General features: G+C 39.3%; 1 protein-coding gene across 1 annotated transcript in view; it reads right to left on the minus strand.

The window, feature by feature from the left end:
• The window catches only part of LOC126428251 (putative mediator of RNA polymerase II transcription subunit 12), a 54,267-nt gene extending 27,585 nt beyond the window's left edge, over nt 1–26,682 (minus strand). The window contains exons 1-6 of the mRNA XM_050090165.1: nt 26,561–26,682; nt 22,157–22,301; nt 17,374–17,500; nt 14,402–14,531; nt 9,152–9,340; nt 3,400–3,556 (exon numbers count right to left, since the gene is read on the minus strand). Of these exons, the coding sequence (XP_049946122.1) occupies nt 3,400–3,556; nt 9,152–9,340; nt 14,402–14,531; nt 17,374–17,500; nt 22,157–22,296 (743 nt within the window). The 5' untranslated portion in view covers nt 22,297–22,301; nt 26,561–26,682. The remainder of the gene's footprint in view (nt 1–3,399; nt 3,557–9,151; nt 9,341–14,401; nt 14,532–17,373; nt 17,501–22,156; nt 22,302–26,560) is intronic.
• Nucleotides 26,683–26,985: the final 303 nt, after the last annotated feature.

The raw sequence follows: 26,985 nt of genomic DNA on the forward strand, positions 1-26,985 counted from the left end.
TAGCAGCTTCACTCACTGGAAAATCTGAAAATTGGCTAGGAGAGCAGTGTCCTAAACACATACTCCTCCACAGCACTTCCACACAAAGTCACAAGACGGAGGACGGCTCGATGACGGGTAGACCACCCTTGGTCCTTCAAGTCAATTTAAGTGTCAAGATATCTTTTCTGAAGATATATTTCTGGAGTGAGGGCTTGTAAAGAAGTGAAGTGTGGAAATACGCAGTTCAGACAAGAAGAGAAACTTTTGAAATGTAGTGCTGTAGGAAAATACTAAATACGAGATGGCACAACTTGACTAAAAGAAGGGATCAGTTGATATGCACACAACACTAGGCATCAAGGGATAGTCAGTTTGGTTCAGCATCATCACCAGAGCACATAGGAATGGTGGCAGATGAACTGGCATGGGTAGCACAGCAAAATAATGCAGATACCTGCCATGGAATGCACACGTGATGAGTAGTATGGGCAGACCTGCTGACACTGGTGTTTACCTGTGGCAGTATCTGTGCAGGCCAGTGCTTATGCTGAATTCAACTACCGCAGTCACTGTCTTGCACACTGTGTCAAGTGTTGTCGCCGAGTCCTCAGTTGGCCTGTGCCTGCCGTGTGCTGAGTTATTGCCGTACACATCTCTACGAGGTTCTGGACCTTCTGCTTCCTATCGACTGACTCACACAGCGAGTTGAATTTCTTGATGGGGTTCTGTTCCCCGGCTAGTACTGAGCCACTATAGGGCTGTGAAATACCCACACTGACCCTGTACTGTAGCAGAATTGTTATGTCTTGTGCAGGTACTAAAGGAAGTAACTGTGCAGAGTAAAAATTGTATGGGGAGAACACGGCTTGAAAACAGTAATCAGGTTCAAATAGATGTAGCTTGCAGTAGTTATGCAGAGATGGAGAGGCTTGCACAGGACAGAGTAGTGTGGAGAGCTGCATCAAACCAGCTTTCTGACTGAAGACAATACTATTAATGCACAACTGTTTTTCTACCTCCAACTAGCTCCTTAAGGTGTTAGAAATTCCAACTTGTTTGATCATCTCAGTGGCAGAAGATAAGCAATTTACTACAAACAAGTTCTTGTGTTTTGCTATGTGGGAACAATGGTCTAACTTCCGTGTAGCCTCTCTGAAAAGTCACACGGAGGGAAAGAGTGCAGAAGTGTGTCACCAGGAACGGGACCCATTTCACAGGTGACCAGACCTGACTGAATATATTTAAATTTAGAGCACTAGTTTCTTTTCTTTTGTGTCTGACATATTTTAGCAGACTGTAACAACACCTCAACTGACTTAATCGATTTTGATTACATTTGTTCCAGCATAAGAACACAGTCAAAGGTTGGTAAAAGTAAACCAGTCATGCAGTGATACACCACCCAGCCTTGTGTATGAAATCCTGTTCACTACGGGCTGTACACAACACTTACTTATGATTTCTTATTTTTAGTGGTGTCTCACTTTTCTTTCTCCCCAATATTTCTTCATTTTTTCACTCTGCTGTTTCATCTGCAAAGATTCTTCTGCATTTGCTGTTTTCTTTCTCTTGAAAACCTTCAAAGTTCTTAATTTTGGATTAGCAGTTTTTTCTGTTTCTAACTCCTTCTTCAGAAACACACATTTCTTTCACCACTTTTTGTGTTCCACTAATGGTTGACGTACTGGAGTATTTGTTCCATTTAGTCCACTTTCCTGTATTCTTTTCATAGGTCCAAAGAAAATGGCACTTTTTTTCCAGATTGTGTCTGCAAGTTTTTGGATTTTCCTACAGAATTCTTTGTTGCTCCTTAATTCTAAGTATGCGACAAGAATAACATACAAAAAAGGAAAAGAAAACTGAGAAGCTGTTAGATGATTATGAGTTTACCTTTAAGAAAGGGACGCACCAGAGGCAGTTGTGACACTGCAATGATAATGCAAGCAAGACTTAAGAAAAATCAAGACATGTTCGTAGAATTTGTTGACCAAGAGCAAGCAATCATCAATGTAAAATGGTGCAAGATGTACAAAATTCCTGGCAAAAATAAAGGTGTAAGCTATAGGGAATGACAGGCAATATACAATATGTACATTAACCCGGAGTGAAAAATAAGAACTGAAGACAGAAGCGCTCAGATTAAAAATGGTGTAAGACACAGATGTTGTCTTTTGCCCCCACCATTTAATCTCCATATCAAAGAAACAATGAGAGAAATAAAAGAAAGGTTCACGGGTGGGATTAAAACATACAGTGTCAGGATATCAATGATAAGATTTGTTGATGAAATTGCCATCCTTAGTGAGAGTGGAATAGAACTACAGGACCTGTTGAACTGAATGGATCCAGAATGAACCAAATAAAAATAAAAATAATGATGAATAGCAGAAATGAGATTAGTGATGACTTAGCATGAAAACTGGAGACCATGAAGTAGATGATGAGAGGAATTGTGCTATCTTGCAAGCAAAATCCCACATCACAGATGAAGCAAGGGAGATATAAACTGACTCGCAGAGGAAAAAGAGGGTGTCCTGGTAAAAAAAAAAAAAAAAAAAAAAAAAAAAAAAAAAAAAAAAAAAAAAAAAAAATTATTAGTATCAAACATAAGCTTTAATTTGAGAAAGGAACTTCTGATGTCTTATCCCCCTTTAACTTTGTATCTGCATTCCACTGAAAATGCAAATCGTGTGTCTGTGTGCCATGTCTGGAAACAGGCTCATTCAATTCAATCATGGTTTTTGCTGTTGACAACAGTAATGCCCACCTTAACCTTCACCCTCAGGCTGGGATTCAGAACTCCTTGGTTTTTCTTCTACAGTAGTGTTAGTGGTACATTAACAGTGATACACAGCAGCAAGGATATGTTTAGTGATGAAGAGTTGGCCGATATGCATCTCACATACAGGTTCAGTGAGTGCAATTGGAAACAACACGATGACACTACGCTGAGCTATTCCTGCAGTGAGTAGCCACATTGTAGATGTTCTGATTGTTGTGTTACTCTGTGTTTTGTGTTGTCCATGTTGGAGATTTCATCTAACTTGTTTTTACACTGTTGTGAATGTAGTTTCACATAAACAAAGGTATTGTACGTGGTGGAATGGGCCCTGTCTGAAACTGAATAAAATAATATAAACAGAGGTAAGTGGGATATAAACCTGTAACAAGCCACTGGGGACAATAGATCACTTATCTGCAAATTACTCTGAACATATTCCTCAACTTCCTCCAAAATTTTGTTGGTGGAACTAGGTTACCTTGTACAACACAAAAGGAGGTGAGTTAATCTAAGATGAACAGTCTGCTAAAGAGCAAACTAAAGCAGACTGCAACTGCTACTCACAGCAATAACAACAATGTAAACAGTAATGTTAAATATTTCTTGTTTGTTAACATGGCATCTATTCCCCTTACCTATTCTGTTCATTAACAGTTTCAGGATTCTCTTGCTTCAGTTGTATCACCCTTATCAGCGGCATTGTTACAGAGTGGTAGCGAATCATCGGTCCGACAAATGCCTTCTTAACGGCACGGGCCTTCTTCTTCTCGAGTTCCAATTTCTGGTGCTTCTCTGCAAAAGATTTATCACAGAAATAAAACATCAAAAAACTCTTCAACTATTTCCACATTCTTCTCAAAATATTTATTCAGCTGACAGAAAACACATAGTTATTACACTGTATTACCGATTATACAAAATGGCCAAGATAAAAAAGGCCTCAAGTTATATTGAACGTCATATTTGAAGCTATCTGAGTGTTGTTATTTCTTAATGCTAGGGCAGCACTTGAGTGCAGTCACGTGATATCGAGCCGCAGTTTAGTGATCAGTGTTGCATCATCAAAAGTCAGTTTGAAGTTTGTTGTGAATATAGTGCTGCAGAATGGCTTTTTCAATCAAACAACGAGTGTTTCTTGTTGAAACTTCTCTTGAATGTGAATCATTTAAAATGTTGGATGAAAGATTCGTGATGAAATATACGGAGACAGCTGCTCTTCCACGAACTGTTGTGCAGAAATTGATCATTAAATTTAGAGCAACAGATCCAGTCACAAACATCAAACATAACTTCGTAACGAAAGTTTGTTATTGAACGTGTTCACGAGACAATGGTAAGAAGTCTAAGGAAATCAATTAAATGTCTATCCTCCTAACTAAACATCAAACGCACGTCATGCCAGAACATACTGAAGCTGTTATATATACAAGCAAACAAAGTAAGAGTGATGCAAGCATTAAAATCTGAGGATTACACAGAATGACAGCACTATTGCGAATTGTTACTCGCGCATGTCGCTCACGGTTATCTGGATCCAAATCAGTGCTTCAACTCTGACGAAGTGTGCTTTCACTTTAGCTGGTATGTGAACTGTCAAAACACACACCATTGGTGAAGAGACAATACCAGGGTGCCTCTGCATGATTCGAAAGTAGGAATTTCATGTGTAGTTTCACGCCATTGTATTGTAGACCTCATTTTCTTCAACAACACCGTGAACTGTCAAGCGTATGTAATGAGATTGTTGCAACCATTCACAGCACAGTTAGCTGAGGAAGAACGAGAGTATGCATTTTTACAGCAAGATGGCATTACGGTGCAGATTTCACAGTTTTCAAAATCATATGTCTATCAAGCTTTCAGAGAAGGATGTTCAGTTTCCAAAGGTTTATAGCTTCCCAGATTGCTTACTCTGTCTACCTATGATTTTTATTTGTGGGGTATCTTAAGGGGTAAATTCTATAGTAACAACCCCCCAAACAATTGAAGAGTCAAAAACAAACATTCACAATGTGATTGTGGAAATCACACCAAATGAATTGGTAAAAGTTTCCAGAAACATGTTGAGACGTGGTGAGTTGGTATTGAAGTTTATGGTGAACATTTTCAGCATCTCCTGTGAGCTATTGACCTACTGACTGTACAGTGTGTTGGTTTTCATAATAATAATAATAATAATAATAATAATAACAATAATAATAATAATTTACTACTCTGTATCTGTACATACAATAAACGAGTGAACTGTCTGTATTTTGTTTGTAAGAATGGGACCTTTGGCCACCCTGTAGTAGTACAGCCACCATCGTCATGTCATTTTACTGCCTTGACAGCATTGTATTAATAAATTATTGCATACTGTTAAAAATCACAGATGTATTACATGGTGCTGCCAATTCCAGCTGCTGTTACGGCAGATAAATGATCTGAAACTGGTTGCTATGTCAACCAAAACCAGTAATACAGTTAAATAGCTGGAGTGCCTATATTGTTGGTGACACCCCAAATCGATTTCGGCTTCCAAACCAGTATTCAGTTTTTACTGCGGAGCGTAAGCTGTTCTCCAGGCTGTCCAATACATCCGTCACCATCAACGGATACAGTATGTTATCTGCTCAGATTCGCTCAGCTCTCTTCTCAGTCTCCAAGCTCTCTAACCTGTCCACCCCTGGTCCACCGGATTCAGGACTGCCTCCACTTGGGGGGCGTCTCTGTGGTGTTCCTCTGGATCCCAGGACATGTTGGTATCTGTGGAAATGAGGCAGCTGATATAGCGGCCAAGGCTGCAGTCTCCCTTCTTCAGCCTGCTATTCGCATGATTCCCTTCGCCGATCTATGGAGTGTTTTATGTCGTCATGTTGCTCTTCTATGGCACGTACATTGGTCGACACTTCCCAATAATAAATTGCGGGACGTGAAAGCTCTTCCCTTTGCTTGGACCTCTTCCTCCCGAACTCATCGTCGGGAGGAGTCAATTTTAGCTAGACTCCGGGTAGGGCACTGTCTTTTTAGCCATTGACATGTTTTAAGTGGCGATCCTCCCCCACTCTGTCTCCACTGCTCTCAACTGTGGACGATGAGACACCTTTTACTCGAGTGCCTCTATTTTACTCCGTTACGCGCCCGTCTACAGCTGTCACCTGATATATCTTCCATTTTAGCAGATGACATGCGCTTAGACGATCGCATTCTCGAGTTTATTAGTGCCAGTGAGATGACGTCAGTCATTTGAAGCTCTTTTTGGGGTCAAACAACCCCCCTTCCATAGTGGTTTTTTAAGCTTTCCCTCTGATTTTAGTTTTCCACTTTTTTGAGTTTCGCTCCCATTACTGCTGGTTTCCAGTTTCGTTTTTTTACCTTTCCCTAAGTCATAGACCAGGCGCTAGTGACTGTAGCAGTTTTGCGCCCTAAAAAAAAAAAAGTATTTTGAGGTTGAATAAACTTTCAGGGAGGGTTGAAGACTGGGGTTCAAAATTCATGTAGATGATGAGGTGATTGAGAGAGTGAGCTTGAGGTCAGATTGGTGAAGGGAATCAGATGAGACCTTTTCAATGGAACCAATATTCAACTTCACACCCAGCATGTGGGTGACGGCTGTGCGGGGTAGCCGTGTGGTCTCAGGCGGTTTGCACGGTTCGCGCGGCTCCCCCGTCAGAGGTTTGAATCCTCCCTTGGGCGTGTGTGTGTGTGTGTGTGTGTGTGTGTGTGTGTGTGTGTGTGTTTTTGTCCTTAGGGTAAGTTAGTTTAAGTTAGATTAAATAGTGTGTAAGCCCAGGGACCGATGACCTCAGCAGTTTGGTGCCACAGGAACTTGCTACAAAAATGTGGCTGACATAATACACTCCTGGAAATGGAAAAAAGAACACATTGACACCGGTGTGTCAGACCAACCATACTTGCTCCGGACACTGCGAGAAGGCTGTACAAGCAATGATCACATGCACGGCACAGCAGACACACCAGGAACCGCGGTGTTGGCCGTCGAATGGCGCTAGCTGCGCAGCATTTGTGCACCGCCGCCGTCAGTGTCAGCCAGTTTGCCGTGGCATACGGAGCTCCATCGCAGTCTTTAACACTGGTAGCATGCCGCGACAGTGTGGACGTGAACCGTATGTGCAGTTGACGGACTTTGAGCGAGGGCATATAGTGGGCATGCGGGAGGCCGGGTGGACGTACCGCCGAATTGCTCAACACGTGGGGCGTGAGGTCTCCACAGTACATCGATGTTGTCGCCAGTGGTTGGCGGAAGGTGCACGTGCCCGTCGACCTGGGACCGGACCGCAGCGACGCACGGATGCACGCCAAGACCGTAGGATCCTACGCAGTGCCGTAGGGGACCGCACCGCCGCTTCCCAGCAAATTAGGGACACTGTTGCTCCTGGGGTATCGGCAAGGACCATTCGCAACCGTCTCCATGAAGCTGGGCTACGGTCCCGCACACCGTTAGGCCGTCTTCCGCTCACGCCCCAACATCGTGCAGCCCGCCTCCAGTGGTGTCGTGAAAGGCGTGAATGGAGGGACGAATGGAGACGTGTCGTCTTCAGCGATGAGAGTCGCTTCTGCCTTGGTGCCAATGATGGTCGTATGCGTGTTTGGCGCCGTGCAGGTGAGCGCCACAATCAGGACTGCATACGACCGAGGCACACAGGGCCAACACCCGGCATTATGGTGTGGGGAGCGATCTCCTACACTGGCCGTACACCACTTGTGATCGTCAAGGGGACACTGAATAATGCACGGTACATCCAAACCGTCATCGAACCCATCGTTCTACCATTCCTAGACCGGCAAGGGAACTTGCTGTTCCAACAGGACAATGCACGTCCGCATGTATCCCGTGCCACCCAACGTGCTCTAGAAGGTGTAAGTCAACTACCCTGGCCAGCAAGATCTCCGGATCTGTCCCCCATTGAGCATGTTTGGGACTGGATGAAGCGTCGTCTCACGCGGTCTGCACGTCCAGCACGAACGCTGGTCCAACTGAGGCGCCAGGTGGAAATGACATGGCAAGCCGTTCCACAGGACTACATCCAGCATCTCTACGATCGTCTCCATGGGAGAATAGCAGCCTGCATTGCTGCGAAAGGTGGAGATACGCTGTACTAGTGCCGACATTGTGCATGCTCTGTTGCCTGTGTCTATGTGCCTGTGGTTCTGTCAGTGTGATCATGTGATGTATCTGACCCCAGGAATGTGTCAATAAAGTTTCCCCTTCCTGGGACAATGAATTCACGGTGTTCTTATTTCAATTTCCAGGAGTTTATTATGGAACTTGTGGGAAATGAGAATGTGCAGTGGACATAATATTACATCATGCCGATTACGCTTATTTTCCAGTATCAAATGTATATTTAATAATACTATAAACTCTGTCAGATCTACAGGCTTTGTAGTTTCTGCTGTGACTGCCAGATGATAGTAATGGTAAAAATTGGTTATTTCTGAAACATATGTTATGTCTCTTGTTTTTTAGGTAATGGTTGACATTCAAGTTCTCTCTTTGTCATGTGTTTTGCATGTTTATGAGTCGATTTTCTGTTGAAAATGTGAAGTGAAAAGAAAACATTTGAAGAAAATAATTTCCAAAGTCCTTGATGAGTCTACAGATGATGAAAATGAAATATTTGGTGACAATTAAGACTACATATCATCTGAAAATAGTAGTAATTTCAGGCTATTCAGAAGATCAGTTGCTGCATATGTTTATCACATTATTTTCACAGATTGTGTTGTTACAAAGGAGTCCCCTGCAGGTAAATCCGGACACGAATCTGAGCATATGACTCCAATGAGTGTAATGTTAGACTATGTATCTCTACATCTTTCAATTTGTATCACACTGCATGCCACTATGAACACTGAATTTCACTTTGATCTTATGTTTTATGTGTTTCTTTCGATTTAAATTGGTTGTGAAAGAAATTTAAACAGAAAGTTCATGTTTCCTTATGTATATGAATAATAGAATTCCTTTTTCAATTTATTTCTGCAATAATTAGCACTGAATTGAAGTTCATCTGTGTAATCAGATTTTACACTAGCAAAACCAAAACATATAGCATTCAAATATAGCTTTGAATAAAAAATTCTTGGGTTTCCAGTCATATCAAGTGGTTAAAATCACACGAGCTTTTGGCCAAGCACTCCTTAGTCATTGTCAATGTAATTTTAATCACTCATCATTACCAGAAACCCAAGAACTTTTTATTCAATGTTACCACTGCAAGACACTGCATTCTTACAAATATAGCTTTTCCTGTTTACAATCTTAACATTTCTTGAAAAAAAAAAAGGTATTTGGTAAAGTTGTAGAAACAAAGAGGATACACAAAGATGAGCTGTACGCAGTACACCTAGCAATTAAAGGTGCCAATCTGCAGTTCTCACCCAGTGACAGGAGGTTCTCCTCCTCTGTGATCTTGGCTTCTTCCAGAAGCTCCTCCTGCGTCGGCTGGTAGAACTCCCAACTTCGAGGACCTTTACGCTTCCGCCTTCGACCCTCTTCATCGCGATCCTTCATCCTCTGTAACGTCGCTGCCGATTTTGCTAAAGTTGAACGCCGGATAGACTTCCTTTCTGAAATTGCGTATTTCAGTAATATTAGAAATCTCCTTGTGAATTGTTATAAAGAGGAAAAATATATATAAGAAATTACTCAGACACTTTCAATTTTTATGCTACAACAGTAGTACAAAACAAGTAATTTCTCAGGCATCAAGGACACAATTATAGCACAGAGCATTGTCGCCTACAGAGAGCATAGTGACATAGCTACCAGAGCGCCATCTGTGTCCACCCTTTAACATGAAATGCTCACAACCAGAAGCCTCAGTGTACTGCAAATGTGTAAAGCAAGTGAGCAACAATGAAAGGAGATGTATTCGTGTTTCCTACAGCCAACTGAGCAAGTTTGAAAGGGGTCAAACTGTGACTTCCAAGTGGTGAGATGGCCCTACTGGAGAACTGCCACACAAGTTGGATGTGATGTGCTGCATCAGTTGTGCAATTATGCTGCTATCAGTAGTCACGTGACCATTCTCACACCCACAGATAAGTTCTGAACAACCACGCAGTACAGACACATGCCAGGATTGTTGTATTGTAAGGGCAGCAGTGACACATTGTATAGCTTCTGCAGCAAAGATAAGAGAGCTTGTGAGCTCAGATGTGTCAACACGAACTGTTGCAAACTGATTATTAGCAGTGCGACTATGGGCACATACAACTCTAGCCCGTCTTTCACTCATGTCACAGCATTATGTGCATGGCTTGACTAGTGCCATCAGAGGATCACCTGGAAGATAGACTGGCTTTCAACGATGAAAAGAGATTCTGCCTATATGTAAATGATGATCACTTGTGCATACGGCACAGACCTCATGAGCGCTGTCTCGTAGAGTGCATTTATCTGACATGCAATGGTCCCACTCCAGGCCTTATGGTCTGGGGTTTGATAAGCTACAACTCTCGTTCAACTTTGATGTTTCTAGATGGGATGGCAACTAGCACTTGGTACATGCAGAATGTTGTTAGGCTTGTTCTTTTGCTGTTCTTGCAACAGGTAGGTGATGTGTTGTTCCAACACATAATACTCGCCCACACACTGCTCATGAAACTCAATGTGCTCTGAAAAACGTGCAGCAACTTCCCTTGCCAGCACAATCTCCAAACTTGTCTGCAACTGAGCATGTGTGGAACATGGTGGGACAGAAGTAACTTGTGCAACTCTTCAACCAACAACCCTGACAGAACAGGTAGAGCAGGCATGGCATAGCATTCGCCATCTGTACGATCAACTGGGTGCCACAGTTAGCGCTTCCATTGTTGACTGTGGATGATACACCATGCAGTAAAAGTACGTTTCAACATGGATCGATAATTGGTACCTCGTAGCCCCTAGTGCTGTTGATCTGTAAATGTTATAATGTACTCCATATGTGCTGTTGCAACAACGAATCTTGGGTGAACTGGAATCTTTAAAAGGCTGTACTAATCTTTATGGCAATATATAGAGAGAAAAATAGTTTACATTACTTATATTTTCAAAATGTTTCAATAAATAACTAAAGAAAAATTGCAATGAAGACCACTTCTAAAATATTTGCACAGAGATGTGTCACCACTATGTAGATTTGAAAATTATCTCAATATATCACAAAACTCATGTTTAAATTCTACTTATTGCTTCACTTGTTTAGAGAGGAAAAAAATTGAGTCACATAAATCAATCAGCCCTTTATAACACAGTGTTTACAACACAGTATAGAACAATTTCGGTGCATATTAAGATAGAAACAGAGCCATGTCTGCATCAAATAATGTTGAGATAATTCTGGGGCATAGGAAAGAATATTAGGATTTAATTTCATGACGTCATCAGTACTGAGGCATTCACACAGTTCAATACTGACTGTATTAACATAAATACAAGCATCAGGAGTATCATAAAACATTTGTGATTAGACTGAGGATGCCTGATAGGAAGGATGCAGCAAGTCATCTTGGATATCACTGACAGGTGTAGAAATCACCTCCGGTGTGCTCCAGGAAAGTGTATTGGGACCCTGTTCATGCTGTCTATTAATCACACGGTGGACAAAATTACTAGTAAATTCAGAATTTTGTGAACAATATTTTGCAAATGATGCAGTAATCTTAACGAAGAGCTACTTGAGAAAAGCTGCACTATTATCCACTCAAATTTGGATAGTATTTCAAAGTCGTGCATAGGCTGACAACTTGCTTTAAACATGCAAAAATATAAATTTGTGCACTTCACTTCGCGACGTACAGAAAAGTTGTATTCTGAGAATAAAACATTGATGATCAAAGTTGGAATTGATTATCTCATGCAAATACCTAGACGTAACAATTTGTAGGAATATGAAAAGAAACTATCACATGGGTCCAGTCGTAGGTAAAGCAAATAGACTTCAGTTCACTGGCAGGGTATTGGGGAAATGCCGTCAGTCTATGAAGTGATGCTTAAAAAACATTAAAGCAATGCATCATACAACATTGCTCAAATATGTGGTGTCATACCTAATAGGACTAACCGGGGATTATGAATGTACAAGTATACAAAGAAGTGTGGCAAAACGGTCAAAGGTTCACTGGAACCATGAGAAAGCATCATGGAAAAATCTCAACTGTCATAAACTTGAAGACAGACACCAAATATTCCATGAAAGCCTACTTGCAAGGTTTTGAGAACCAGCATTAAGAGAAGAATTTAGCATATACTGCTCCTGAAGGGTTTACAAAAATAAGGTTACAATGTACACAGAGGCATTAAATGGTAATTATTCTTGTGTTCCATACACATACTGAATGGTAAGAAACCCTTGTCTTCGTACAATGTGTAATGCCACCAACCTATCTGTGAGACTAACTACTTTCAACAGTCAACAAAATGCATGAATGAACAAGCATTTTACATCTTTTATTGTGTTGAAATATATGTTCACTATGTATCTGCACAAACTGTGTTTTCTGTTTACATGTAACAGTTGGTCACTGGGAGAATGCATGATGCCTCTGAAGACCAAACCAAACTGTAGAGTGCCTGTTTGCCAACTGCAATGTGTCGAAGGCGATCTCTCCTTAGATGAGTGCTCATGTATTATCTCGGTAATGTCTCATCACTGTTGCACCACCAGAATAACGTTTACGATTATGACTGTGTATAATTTCTTGTTCTGTTTGATGAGTTAAAAAAGCTAGTTCATGCTGGCCTGCTACCTTTGATGTGTTAAATATAAACATGAAACTTAGTAATAAAAAGTTTCATTCTGAGTCGATGCTGAAGATATGTTATGTGGAATCAAATGCTATTATCCAAGAGAACTGAAATAATTTATGCAGAGCATGAAGATTATTTTTCATGATACATTTCATTTTCACAAAGCAAAGAAGTCAAGAAGTTGTATATATAGGATAGTTTAGACAGAAAGTAATGTTTACTGATGAGTCTGAATATACTTTCAAGTGAGTGCAGAATGTTTGTTACTGTTCTTTTTTCTTTCTTTTCTTACCAGCACCATCTAATTGCCACTCAGCTTGAATAACTGAATTAACTGACATAAATTTAAACTGAAGCAACTAATTACTGTCATCATCCCTGCTGTTCTTTTAAATCTTTTCTCTCTCTATGGTGGTGATGAGAGAGCCTACAACATTATTTTTGAAATTATTCCTTTGATTAGGTGGTTTATTTATTGAGGAAAATGAGTTTGGTTGGAAAAACAGGTTATTCACAACTGACTTATTAGACTACTTTGCCAACTGAGATAAATTTATCTGGGTTATGGAAACACATGGTCACTCTAAGAACCGAATTTACAACTATATGGAAAGGATAGACTGCTAAGGGGGCACTGAGTCATGACTCAGTACCTCCTCTGTGTGGTGAGTAGCAGTCTATCCTTTCCATATTGTTACTCCATACTTGAATGTACGTTGGTTAAAATCTGAAAACAGACACGCACACACACATGTACGCACAGTGCGCACTCATTCACTCTCTCTCTCTCTCTCTCTCTCTCTCTCTCTCACACACACACACACACACACACACACACACACACACACACACATTCTATTCAATTTTTGTTTTTGATACTTCTATATGGTCTTTTGTTTCTGTTTATTTTTGGGCCAAGGTTCCGTCAATATATTATAAACACAATTTTCATGTGAACAGAATTGGCATTCTGTGAGGGTCACCATATTCTATTTTGCTGCACCATATATTGCTTAAAATTGCCTTTCAGTGTCATCTGAAATAGTATAAATAATAATTTTATTGAGAAGAAATTGTGTAATTCTGATACACAGATTGACTGATGCTGACACAATGATGTCATCAGAAGCAACTGTAATAAAAGAAGCCATGTCAGCTGACGGTAGGCAGTTTGGGAGAGTGTTGAGCGAGTTGGGCCAATTACTTGCAGAGTGACGGGAGAGGCTTGTGGTTGCTTGGTCTGACAAGTTCAAATGGCAGTGGGGTTTTTTCATGAGTAATTGTATGGTGATAATGATAGCGGCAATACTGAAGTGCAAATGATCCACGTTTTTATTTGAACTGGAAGGTAATGAAAATAAACAAACATAATGTAAATATTTTGTTTGCATGCACACCTAACGCACACATGACCATCGACTGCAGCAGCTCAGGCCAGAATACATTCTGCCGGAGTTGGTGGTAATGATTGTATGAGGTGTGCTTGCTTGTGCGTATGAACTGTGTGTATTTATCTGTTTCTCTTTTGCTGATGAAGGCTGTGGTCAACAGCTTTGTTCAAGTGTCTTTCAATTGTGCCTGTCTGCAATTTAAAATGTCTTCTTTACAGTAAGTAGCAATCTACCTTTTCCTACATTGTTGATTTTACTATATGGAGTTTTTATTGTTTGAAAGTGAATAAAGGGATATTCTACTGGCCTACGTATGTCAACCGTGCTCACTTCTGTGTACACTCATTTCACTGAGACATCTTTCTGGCTGCTACTGTGTAAAGTTATTTCCCAACCATTATGCACAAAGCAACTACTACCATACAAGCTACTAATGTTTGGCATTTCCTGACACTGAGTCATGTCTTGGACACGTGCAAGTGAACAGCACAAAAGGCACTGTACCGTAGTTCTCTAGGTTTTCTTTAAACTGCCTCCGCCGCCTCCTTGGCTTTTTTTCCTCTTTTTTCTCTTCTGTAGGTGGCTTGTCATCTTGAGGCTGCTTGTCTACTTTTCGCAAGACCACACGTGGTTCCTGGAAAATAAACATAAAGCAAAGTAAACACAATGTCTCAACAAAGTAGTTTGTATATTCCATAGTTGATTATTTCGTACATAAAGGACAGAATTATAAGGGCTGTGACTGTTGATAAATGAAAACGTGACTGTTGATAAATGAAAACAAAACAATCACTTTTTTATGTATTTTGCCACTACATGTTTCGATGATTCGCATTAGCATCTTCAGGTGGAGAATATTTTATTAAATAGCTGGTGTTGGTGAAGAGTACAAATGTCCTATCACAGTAGCAGCCAAGGGCAGTGTAGCTTATGTTGCGTCTTTTGCTAATGATAAACATTATTTATTTAGAAAAGGAATTTCTGAGGTCAAAGAACATGAATTTCTGTGTCCTCGGAGTCTTTCTGATTGTGAATTCAGTGAGGGAGATGGATGGAGTGAAGTGATATATTATGTGAATTAGTTAAGTCCAGTGGCAAGAAGAACAGGATTTTGGGTCAGGTTATAAAAGGATTATCAACACAAAATCAAATACAGGTAATCTCAGCAGTGAGTCTAATAATGAATAAGAAAGTAGAAGTATGGGTAAGCTACCATGAATAGCAAGGTGAATGCATTATTATAGTCAAGATAGAATTAAACCAACATCCACTACACTGGTACAAGTCTGTATGTTGACTAGTCCCACAGCTGACAAATAGAATGAAAGAATGTACCATGAAATAAAAGATTATTCAGGTAGTTATGGGAGATGATAACTTAACTGTGTTGGGAGACTGGAATTCAAAAGTAGGTAAATGAATAGAAGGAAAAATCATAGGAGAACATGGACTTAGGCATGAAAAGGATCTATCGGATAGAATTTTTTGTCAAGTATAATTTAATCATTGCTGATTCCTGGTTTAGGAATCATGAAAGAGACCTGGAGAAGAGGCAGCTGTTTCAGATAGAGTACATAATGGCAAAACAAAACAATCTGAACTTTCCATACACCATAAAGACAAAAAGGTTCTGAAGCCACATTTCAGACTGCAAACCATCTCCAGGAACAGATATGGATTCTGACCATACTTTATTGGTTACAAACTGAAGAGACTGCAAAAGAAGTAGGAAACAGAGGAGATGGAACTTTGATAAATTGGAAAAATCAAGGTTGTTGAGAGTTTCAAAAACAGCATTAGGCAACAATTAACTTGACATAGAAGACAGGAACAAAACTGAAGATTAATGGGTAGTTTTGAGAGATGAAGTAGTGAAGGCATCAAAGGATGACATAGGCAAAACGGCAACTCCTAGTAGAAATTCATGAATAATACAAGACATATTGTATTTAATTGAAAAAAAAAAAAAAAAAAAAAAAAACGTGCATAAAATGAAGCAGACAAAAGCGAACACGGATGTATAAAAAATGACTCTGACAGGAAGTGCAAAATAGTGAAGCAGGAATGGCTTAACAAGAAATGCAGGGCTGCAGAATCATGCTTGGCTAGGAGAAACATGAGATGCCATCTACACGAAAATTAAAGAGGCCTTTGAATAATATAGAAGCACATGTATGAATACATGAAAACAAATGGAATACTAATAATAAGCAAAGAAGGGAAATTTGAAAGGAATATATACAAAGGAAACAAAATTGAAGACAATACTGGGGAAAGACAAAAATAAGTATATGAAGATGAGATGGACCTGATAGTATGGGAAAAATTTTACACAGCATTGAAAGACCTAAGTCGAAACAAGGCTCCTGGATTAGACGACGTTTCCTCAGACTTATCGAAATCCTTGGGAAAGCCTGTCATGACAAAGACATTTTACCTGGTGTGCAAGATACATGAGACAGGCGAAACACCCTCAAACTTCAAGAAGAATGTAATATTTCTATTCCAAAGAAGACAGGAGCTGACATTGGAGAATATTACTGAACCAGGTGTGCCTGCAAAATACTGATTCAAATTATTTACAGAAGAATGGGAAAACTGGTAGAAGCTGACCTCAGGGGAGATCAATTTGCGTTTTAGAGAACTTTGGGAATACACGAGGCAATACTGACCCTACAATTTATCCTAAAAGATAGACTGAAGAACAATAAACCCACATTTATAGCATTGACACTGCTGACTGGCATACACTCTTTGAAATTCTGAAAGTAGCAAGGATCAAACAGAGAGCAAAATGCTATCTACAACTTGTACAGAAACTACACAGTAAGAGTGCTACCACAGAGATTACGCCAAAAATTCTATGTTGCCTGATGATGGTTTCAACAACATGGAAGTGAATGAAGGTTTATTTTATCAGTAGCTCTTGGTAATAACTAAAAATTACATTCTAAATAATTATAATACAAGTTTTTGACAGAATACAGGCCAGTTATTCACTTAGAGATTTTACAACTGTATATAAATAAAAGATAAAATTGTGAACAACTGTTTTGGGAAACAGTTGCTGAAATGGTACAGAACGACTCCAGACTGAGGAAGACTGGAAGTAAGAGAAATAAGATGCAAAGTATGTCTCTTATATCCGTAAGAAATATAGCAATGAAACAATGGCAAACTGAACCAAGAATAATTGGACAGCAGCATCCAAAGATAGAAAAGCCTAAGCCAAATGAGATGGGACATTTTTCTCATGTTTCAGTATTGTATGGCAGTCATTTCATTGTATGTCTGTAACAGCAAGAAAATCCATATTGCCTAGTTATAAATACAACTGCTGTTGAGGATTTTGACACCATTCCTGTAAGAAGGCCCTCAGAGCCTACAAAGAGGCACTGTTGTACACTGTACAAGGTGCAGGTTAGTGAGAGAGATCTGCTAACATCTTGCATAATCACAACATTCTATGCACAAACCTTATAAGCCTTTGTCACCAGCCTCCTCTTCTTCTTAGGCTGGTCATCTTCATTTTCAGATATAGGCTCATCATTTTCCTCAATACTGAAATCTGAGTCAACTTCATCCTCTGCTTCTTCTTCAGATCTGAAAAATCCATTACAGTTTTGATTAAAAAAATAAATTTCTCAAGCTACTTTGCATTCAAGAAGACAATGTACAGACAGTATCTTCAGGGAGATTGTATATAATTACCGGTAGAAAAATGTTTCAGTCACAGCACAAAAAGGTGAATATCATCCTCTTTAAGGACTTACACAAAAGTGGGGTACCAGCTGCCTTGATGCTCATTCCATGTCCGTCACCAAAAACTTTGGCATCCAAACATTTTTGCACTCTTTTTGCTCAGAAAATTATAAATTCTTTTACCCAGTCTCTCTTTGTAGTTAAGCCTTCATACTCAGCATCTACATCTCACTGCCATTGTCTATATACGTCTGTATCCCACTGCCTTCTTTTCTCCCATTGATTTACAGTAAATCCCACTGTCCTGTCTCCTCTCTCATTTACAATGTCTCATTTTTTTACTTCCATTCCCCTGCTGCTGTCTCCGCCATATTTCAGCAGCACAAAAATTCTGGGGGTCCAACTTACTTTTACCCTATACCCACATCTTTAAAATTTTGGTCCAAAATGCACCCTCCACTACATCTACATGTTGAAGTTCACCAGCCTGGGATAGTCCACATAGCCCTATGTATGGTTTCCATTCATCTATATATTTAATTTCCAGTGACTCCTCTCTCTTTCGCTCCCACTCCTACCTCCATCCACCCCTCTCTCTCTTTTACTGCCACTGCCTCTCAATGATCATCAATATCTCCTCTCTCTTTGGCTCCCACTTCTACTGTCTTCATCCACCTCTCTTTCTCTTTCACTGCCACTTTCTGTCTCCCACCATCATTGTCTCCTCTTTCTTTTCTCTCACTGGCACTGTCTCCTCTCTCTCCACTGGTCATTGTCTTTCTGCTATACTCTTTCAGCACAAGAAAACACAAATATGTTTCCATACCAAAATTTTTGGTGACGAAGGCGGAATGAGGGTCGAGACAGCTGGTTCTTTACCTTTCTGGCAAAGTCTTTTAAAAAGGATAATATTCGCCTTTTTTCTGCTCCAACAGATGCATTTTTCTGCTGCTTTCCTTCCTTTCCCTACTACAGCAGGGTGTGCTGCTTATATGAGATTAATTCTATGGGTCAGTAAAGTTTTATATTCTTCCTCACATTTATATACCTTGACACACGTAAACAACGAATAGCTATGGATAACAAACAATTGTTTGCTTTACATTTTTTCTGAATACTCTACTAACCGATCACAATTCATCAAAAACGCCTGCCTTATGATTTGTATCTTAACCCTTTAACATAAAACTCTGAGTTACATAATTGACAGAAACTTAAAATCCCAAGTATGCCTGGGCAACTTAAGAAGAGATTTCAAAAAAAAATTAAATCCCACTTATATCCACTGCAGCACTGATAGTTAAGTGTTTGGCTGCTAGAGAGCATCTGGTACTACATTTGTAGCCTGGTTGTCATATTTTGGTTCATGTAGTTGCCACTAGATTTGTTTTTACTGGGAATGGCTTTGAGTACACGACGACAAAATGCACGCTTTCAGACTCTCTCCTACATTGTTTAGACAATGGATTCTAAAAAAGGATTACTACAGTGATACTGACTCTGACATTGAATTTAGTAGTTCAGACAGTGAAGAAGAATGTGACATTACTTCATTTGAGACTGAAAGTGATGATTTTGTCATTTGAGTGACAAGTGCTCATCCATGGTACAAGATAAATACTTCAACTGTGCTTCAGCCAGCTGCTACATGATTTATGTTCATAGGAAACCATTGTGAAATACATGGTTAGACATCATAGCTATACAAAAACTAAAACATGATGTCTAGTTTCTGGATACTTTAGTCAACGTCCAGTGCATGAGAAACTCAGGATTTTATTAGCAATGGCTTTCAACAATTTTGGGGGGGGGGGGGGGGGGATCTGTTAAGTTAAGGGGTTAAAAAAAGTAAAAACGCCACTAAAAATATTTTATTAAGTTTACAGTATTTCCGATTCTACATGTCTTCTGGCAATTTTAAGTTCTTTTCAGTCATGTTAAGACTCATTTTACCCCACTGTAATATCACCTTGGGCATATCTGTATGAAAAAAAGCTGACTAAAAATATAGTTTGGTGATGTTAGAACAATTGTGATGACCCTAGAACTTTTGTCATGTGTTTACTATGACCGTTAAAACCACATTTACACCTCATACCAGACATTACATGCAGACGTACAGTAATTTTGAGCCTCTGGACCTTGGCAACAGATAATGATATTGAAAAAAGTTCTGATGCTCCTCAAGAATATCATCTTAAGAATATATGGTGAAAATTTTGACGAACTGCGATGAATAGAAATTACAGAAGTGGCCATTCCCCCAACTGGTAATTTTCACAACAAAAACTCATAGTTTTTTTGGGGTTTTCTCAGTGCCTGCCCATGAACAAGTGGTGCTTTTATACGCCGCCTAAGCTCCACCCTAGACCACACCTAATGCAAAAGAACCAGCTGATTTGCTCAATTTGTCTGGGCTGGAGGAAGGGTATAATGTTAAATTTTGGTCTTTTACTGTAGGACAGCTACAGAATACTTATTCTTGTAACTGGTATACAAAAGATCGCTAGGTTAAGGGCCATTCAGAACATTTGACCAGTGGTGGCTGGTTATCATGTGCTAATGTGCTACAGCACACTGTAAGCATTTCTCTAAAATCATGTAATTTCACGCTGAAGGCAAACTGTAAATTGCACTAAAATTATGCCATTTCTCTTCAAATGTGAGCCAGAAATTGCACTAAAATTAAGCAAAATGTATGCTGTTATGAATGGACAAAAACATGTTTGTAATGCTCTCTCCACAATAACTAGAAACCAGTTTAAGTGTCACTATGGTCTGCAGCACTATGGCCAACTCAGAGAAGTGATGCAGCTGTATGTTTTCTATTGTGCATGCTCTGTTGTGATGTCATCCCTTCTGGCACTATGACCGCTATGTTGCTCACAGCACCAAGTCACTCTTTTTCTTTGAAACTGTGAATAGCATAGTGTGCAAGGATAGAGTAGGAGGACTTTTTAAAGGGCTGCTGTCGTGACGCTACTGCGGACGTGTGGTGTAAAGCAAAGACTGGTAATTCGCAGACCCGGGTTCAATTCCCCCTGGCACCAACACTTCGTTCCATTTTATTTTATTCCTAGCACTGTTAAACTATAAATTATAAAATTTAAAAATAATAATTCAGTGTATATACATAAAACAAATATATTTGATTTAGTTACGATTACTACCCTTGTTCCTAAAAAGGCTATAGGCTAGATGGCGGTAAGACAATCAAATATATGAGGAAATTTAATATGAAAATGTTTTCTGTAGATGATCTGCTAAAGGGGCTCTTATCCAGTAGACCTTTGGAGGAAAAAGTGAGATTTACAGCGTTAGGTGGACGTACTTCAAAGGTAAATCTGACAACAGAGGGGCGTGATACCCGGAAGGTGTAACACTTCGAAATACTTGTGAAATATTTTGATCAGCATGTTAACTGTCCAGAACAAATCTATAAGCTCGAATACTCACTCACTCATGAAAATCTAGAAAAAGATTTATCCCCAACTATCAAAGAAATTGAAAAAGTTATTAAAACATTATAAAGCTAGTAGAGTAGACTCTACAATAACAGAACTTATGAAATGACCTCAAAAAAACTTTGGAAAACAGAAAAATTTCCAGAAGAGAGGAAGGTGGAACTACAAAGGAATTTCTTTGCAACCAATTGCATATAACAAATTTTCCAAGATTATCCTAATCAGAGTAGAAACAAAACTGGAGATTAATTTAGGTAAATCTCAAGATGGTTTCAGGAAGGGAAGATCATGTTCTGAACAATAATTAATCTGAATTCAAAAGTCAGAATTTTTCTTTGAAACTGCATGTAGCATATTGAGCAAGCATAGAGTATGGTGGATTTTTAAAGCATTGTTTTCGTAACTCCACTGTGGGCGAGTGATCTAAAGCATAGGCTAGCAATCTGCGGACTCAAGGTTCGATTCCCATAGATACCAACATCGCTTTTTTTTCATTTTATTTTATTCCTTGCAATGTTACACCATGAATTAGAAAATTTAAATAGGTCAATTTATATATGTCAAATTAACATAATCAATTTAGTTACAATTACTACCATTGTAAGTCAAAAGGTGCTAGGCCACTACATTTTGGCACAGTGATATAATTTTGCACGAGCCACCACTGCACTTGGCATCTTATCTCTGGGACCAATAGAACCTGAGATATGACCCCCTGAAAAATCACATGTTCGCACATGGCTTTTTGGAACATATTGGTACCTTGCACTGTCATGCTGGGGCCAATACAGTTACCTGCTAGATACATAAGTCATGCCGCATGAGGTGAGTGTAGGTAACTGAAGGGCAGTCTACATTATTTGAAGGACTCCCATTATTCCTGGTGGATCTGAGGAAGACATAACTGTAATTTTCTGTTGTTTGACTTAATCAATGCTTCAGACTGCACTGGCTCCCCTTTCAAATAACACGAATTTAAAGTTTATCTAATTAGAATCACACAAAAATATTTTTGTGCAACATTATATGAAAACAATGAACCAAAACAAAATTAAAGCATGCTCTAAGTATATGGAGAATCAATATGACTTACTGATAATCATCATCATTTTCATTTTCACTGAATCCACCATATGTGGTCTTGTAGAACTCATCTTCCTCTTCCTCATTCAGCAACTTTGCCATGCGGTTGCCAGCATTGTTACGCCGTTCTCTTGTAGTTGCGAGGGCCATCGTTGCTGAAAATATAAATTTCAAATCTATTCTTAGACATCTAAAAAAAACATTGTAGTTGTTTGTTTCTGGTCCTTTGTTAGCAGTTATGTGCTCAGAAATATGGTAGCAATGTCTATGATATAAACAGTTACAGAATGTAGGAAATCCATTGTGGTAAACATAGAAACTGGTGTTTATGTATTGAGGAAAAATGCAAGCAAGGGATTGAAGCATAAGTTATGGTAGTCTATGTACTTGATTTTGGATAGTTCAACACATCATTACAGATCACCACTGGGAAGAATCTCACAGTTTCTAATTTATTCACTTGAAACATGTGAGGAAGACAAACATTTCCTTTGATCTTCACCCTCACATTTACTTTCTTCAATAAGAAAATGGTGTATATGAGTTTAATTGGTGACAAACTAAATAGCAAAATTATATCGTCCATTAAGTTTCTCAGTTCAGTTTACTCCAATTAACCCTAATTCGTTCAGTTCAAAGAGACTTTTCACAGTGGAGAAACCAAGAAATTTCTGGAGCAATGATCATATTTCTTCCTACCATAATCTTTCACACAGAATTGCCTTAAAAGAATCGAGATCCCTTGTTTCCCACGTCGCTACACATGTGCATGTGTTCTCCATACATCAGACAAAAAGTAATAAGCTCCATTATGTGCCCAAGTGGACAGTGCCCAAGCAGCAAAGTGGAAAAACTATGTGAGGGGCTGAGAACACTGTACAAACTGGCACTACGCATAGCCCTGGCGACAGTTCCAAATATAGGATGGAATGTTTAGCTATATACATTTCAAATCTCTCAGTCTTTCCATTGTCAAGATGCAACATTGTGGGCATGTGTATTTTCTTGGTGGTGCTGCTTCTAAAATGGCCCACGAAAATTGTGTCATATATAGAGTTTTTATAATGAATTGGTACAGTTTTAAAAATCAGTAACAAATTGATTTATTACTTTGTATCATCCTGGCAGATTAAAACTGTGAGCTAGACCAAGACTCGAACTTGGGACCTTTGCCTTTCGCGAGCAAGTGCTCTACCATCTGAGCTACCCAAGCACGACTCATGCCACGTCCTCACAGCTTTACTTCCGCCAGTACCCCGTCTCCTACTTTCCAAACTTCACAGAAGCTCTCCTGCGAACCTTGCAAAGGTAACGAGTTCGAGTCCAGGTCTGGCCCGCAGTTTTAATCTGCCCGGAAGTTTCATATCTGCGCACACTCCGCTGCAGAGTGAAAATCTCATTCTGGAAACATCCCCCAGACTGTGGCTAAGCCATGTCTCTGCAATATCGTTTCTTCCAGGAGTGCTAGTTCTGCAAGGTTCACAGGAGAGCTTCTGTGAAGTTTGGAAAGTAGGAGACGAGGTACTGGCGGAAGTAAAGCTGTGAGGATGGGGCGCGAGTCGTGCTTGGGTAGCTCAGATGGTAGAGCACTTGTCCGCGAAAGGAAAAGGTCCCGAGTTCGAGTCTCGGTCCGGCACACAGTTTTAATCTGCCAGGAAGTTTCATATCAGCGCACACTCTGCTGCAGAGTGAAAACCTCATTCTGGATTTATTACTTTATTTGGGCATGCCTTAGAGCATAAGCAGCAGCAACTGTTCAAGTTTTTGATGCATTACCTGCTGTTTGTTTGCATACACTCTCCACAGGTGCAGAGTCTGTTTCCTAGACGGCATCACAACAGGAGAAGGCCTTCTGTGCGCTCCATTTTGAAGTTTCCAGATCTGTGGTTACAGTGCAGCTTGAGTTTTGTGCATAGTTTAGGAAAGATCCACCACACAAGAATAACAAAGGGAGGTGGTTCCGACAGTTTGTAGGAACCGGATGCCGTAGTACGAGGAAGAGTCTTGTTCAACCTTATGTGTCTGATACAAATGGAGTACACGAGGCACTTCACCAATAGCGTTGCAAGTTACTTAGTAAAGCAAGCAGTGAATCGTTTGCACCAAAGATTACGGTGCGGAAGGTGTTGTGTAAGCAGCTATGTGTTAATCTGTACAGAGCGATATTAGTGGGGGCTCTTACGCCAACAAAGTGAGAAGGCTTGACATTTGTGAAGAGCTGCAGTTAAAAATGGAAGACGTTGGTTTAGTAGAAAGACTCTTCTTCTGTGATGAAGCCACTTCCCAAATAAGTTGTGAAATGCACACGCACAGTGTCTGTAACTGAACATCAGCAGGTCTATACAAAAGTGAATGTTTCCTGTGAGATGTTGTGCAAGAAAGTCCACTGCCTATTTTTCTTCAAACAACAAATGCAGGCAGGTAAGTCATTTTGAGACATGTCTGAAACCTCATTGTTACCACAGCTGAATACCAGTTATGATGACTACCCTTGCAACATGTTTGTGCTCTGCACCATTTTCACATTAATGTATGAGAGCTTCTTGATCATGTTCTTTACCAATGCTGGATTGGACATGCTGCAACAGCAGACAACAACTTACAACCCCATGCACCATATTTAACACTTTGCAATTTCTTTCTGTGAGGGTTTGTGAAAGACTGAGTTTGTGTACAGCCAATGCCGGTAGTCCTTGAGAAAGTGTCTTATCAGATAAAGCATGTACTGCAGACCATCATGGAGGGCATGCTACACTAAGTATGGGATGAATTTGATTTCCGTGTATATGTGAGTCGTTTGACCAAGGGTGCAGATATTAAGGATTGTTATTGGACAATTGCTGCTGCTTACGCTGTAAAGCTTGCCCACATAAAGTTATAAATTCATTTGTTATTAATTATTAAAACTGCACCATACATTTATAAACACACTGTGTGTACCAGATATATTTTATTCATTTGAAAGTCACCAATAAAAAAAAATCTCCTCTTACACATCAGAACACACAGATCGTAACACTGACTCAGTGAATACAACACGAAAAACTGTTTGCACTTGGATAACATTTCCTTAATCACTATAGATGGATTTGCACTATTTAACAAGTTTAATTTTTTATAGATTTCCAGCAGAAATGAAACAAATGTGTGATAAACCTCATGTCTTCCTATCTCAGCCAAAAGTTTTCCTCGTGGCACACTCCTCCTATTCTATACAGGAGGTTCCTGCTGTGGTTGAGAATATATACAGAGGAAAGTTTGGTATTAGTTGCCTGCTTCGACTAGTGACACAGGAAACGTGACAAACATTGTAAACAACATGGCAACTACAACGTGATATCAGTGGCAATTTTTTCAGATGGGCTAAGCTACAGATCAGTCTGTCATCACAACCATGTTTTTTGCTTTCACAACAAAACTGTCACTTTCCAACTTTATCTTTACCTCGAGCAAAGCTACAGATCAGTGAGTTACCACTCCCTAGTTTTTTGCTTTCACATTTGTTGGCTTCACCACCAAGTAACTACTAAACTGTGAAAATCTGCACCAAAACATTACATCACAGCATCGGTTGACATTACATCTATGGTCAAAGCTGACCTATTGAAAATTTTTCATTGTAATGTATGATTCATTCATACATGCTCTTACTCTTTTCGTGTTATATTAACCATTCTGTTTATAAATTTTCTAATAAACATTCTGTAAACTGTGCATTGACTCATTCTATTACCAAATACCTTTAGTTCAAAAGGTCCCACAGAAAAATCAGGATATTTTTAAGTATACTGGTGCCTACATCTGCTGTACAGGTCTGTGGAACTTGGTTACTGAAGTTTTTCACAATGAATTGGTTTTTTGCTTACAAAGTCGGTCTCTAGATTAATCGTAATAAGTTTTATTTCGCATCTCGGCTACAATAACGTAACTTTATCGTACATTTGACTGCTCCTTTTTCTGGCAGTTGACATTTCCTTCCTTCAGAGATGTAACTGAAAAGGAATATGTTTGTTTGTTTTCAAAAGTCTACGGAAATCTAAAACAACAGTTAAAAAGTTGTTGTAAATGTTAAAATCAACGAAATGTGATTTGATACAGCTGACTTTTCTACCGAGTTGTGATAAACAGTGTGCTCCTTTCTACAAACATCAATTCAAAATGTAAACAAAAAGTACGCAACACAATAAACAATTATCTTTCGCAACTACAGTAGACATTCTGCAATAAAGATATCCTAATCGTCGTCAGGAGATATCATTTGTTACCAGTATAGATCAGAATGAGGCTAAATTAACATATATTTAAAGATTAAACATTAAATCGACTCAGTTCTCTGTGGCACAATTGTGTGCATACATAGTAATTACGAGAATCCATGACAGCGTGATATTTATCTGAGCGAGATTTAACATACCTTTGTTATATAAATCCGTGAATGAACGATAACAACACAACAACTTTATTTTTGAATTCTTCTCGTGCTTGCACCACACAAAAAAAACATACAAACATAAACACCTTGTCTGATGTTTGATGCAAAACTATTCCACAGATACACCACTTAAAACCAAAGACTATGTTTCGAAGTCCATATATTTTTTTACTTGCTTCTGTTTATGATGAATATATAAATTACGATGCAGACAAGGCTAACCTACATTAAATTAAATAGTGAATACAGATCAGAAACCGGGTTAGCAAAGTTTAAGGCAAATGACAATTACAAAGAAGCAATAATTATAAAACGATACCGACCGATCCAAATTTAATTTACTGCCTGTTTTGCTAATGCTTGTGACGTTAGTTCCTCTATTGCAACTGAGTCAGATAATAAATGTG

Source organism: Schistocerca serialis, chromosome 12 (genome assembly GCF_023864345.2).
Source record: "Schistocerca serialis cubense isolate TAMUIC-IGC-003099 chromosome 12, iqSchSeri2.2, whole genome shotgun sequence".
Classification (NCBI taxonomy): domain Eukaryota; kingdom Metazoa; phylum Arthropoda; class Insecta; order Orthoptera; family Acrididae; genus Schistocerca; species Schistocerca serialis.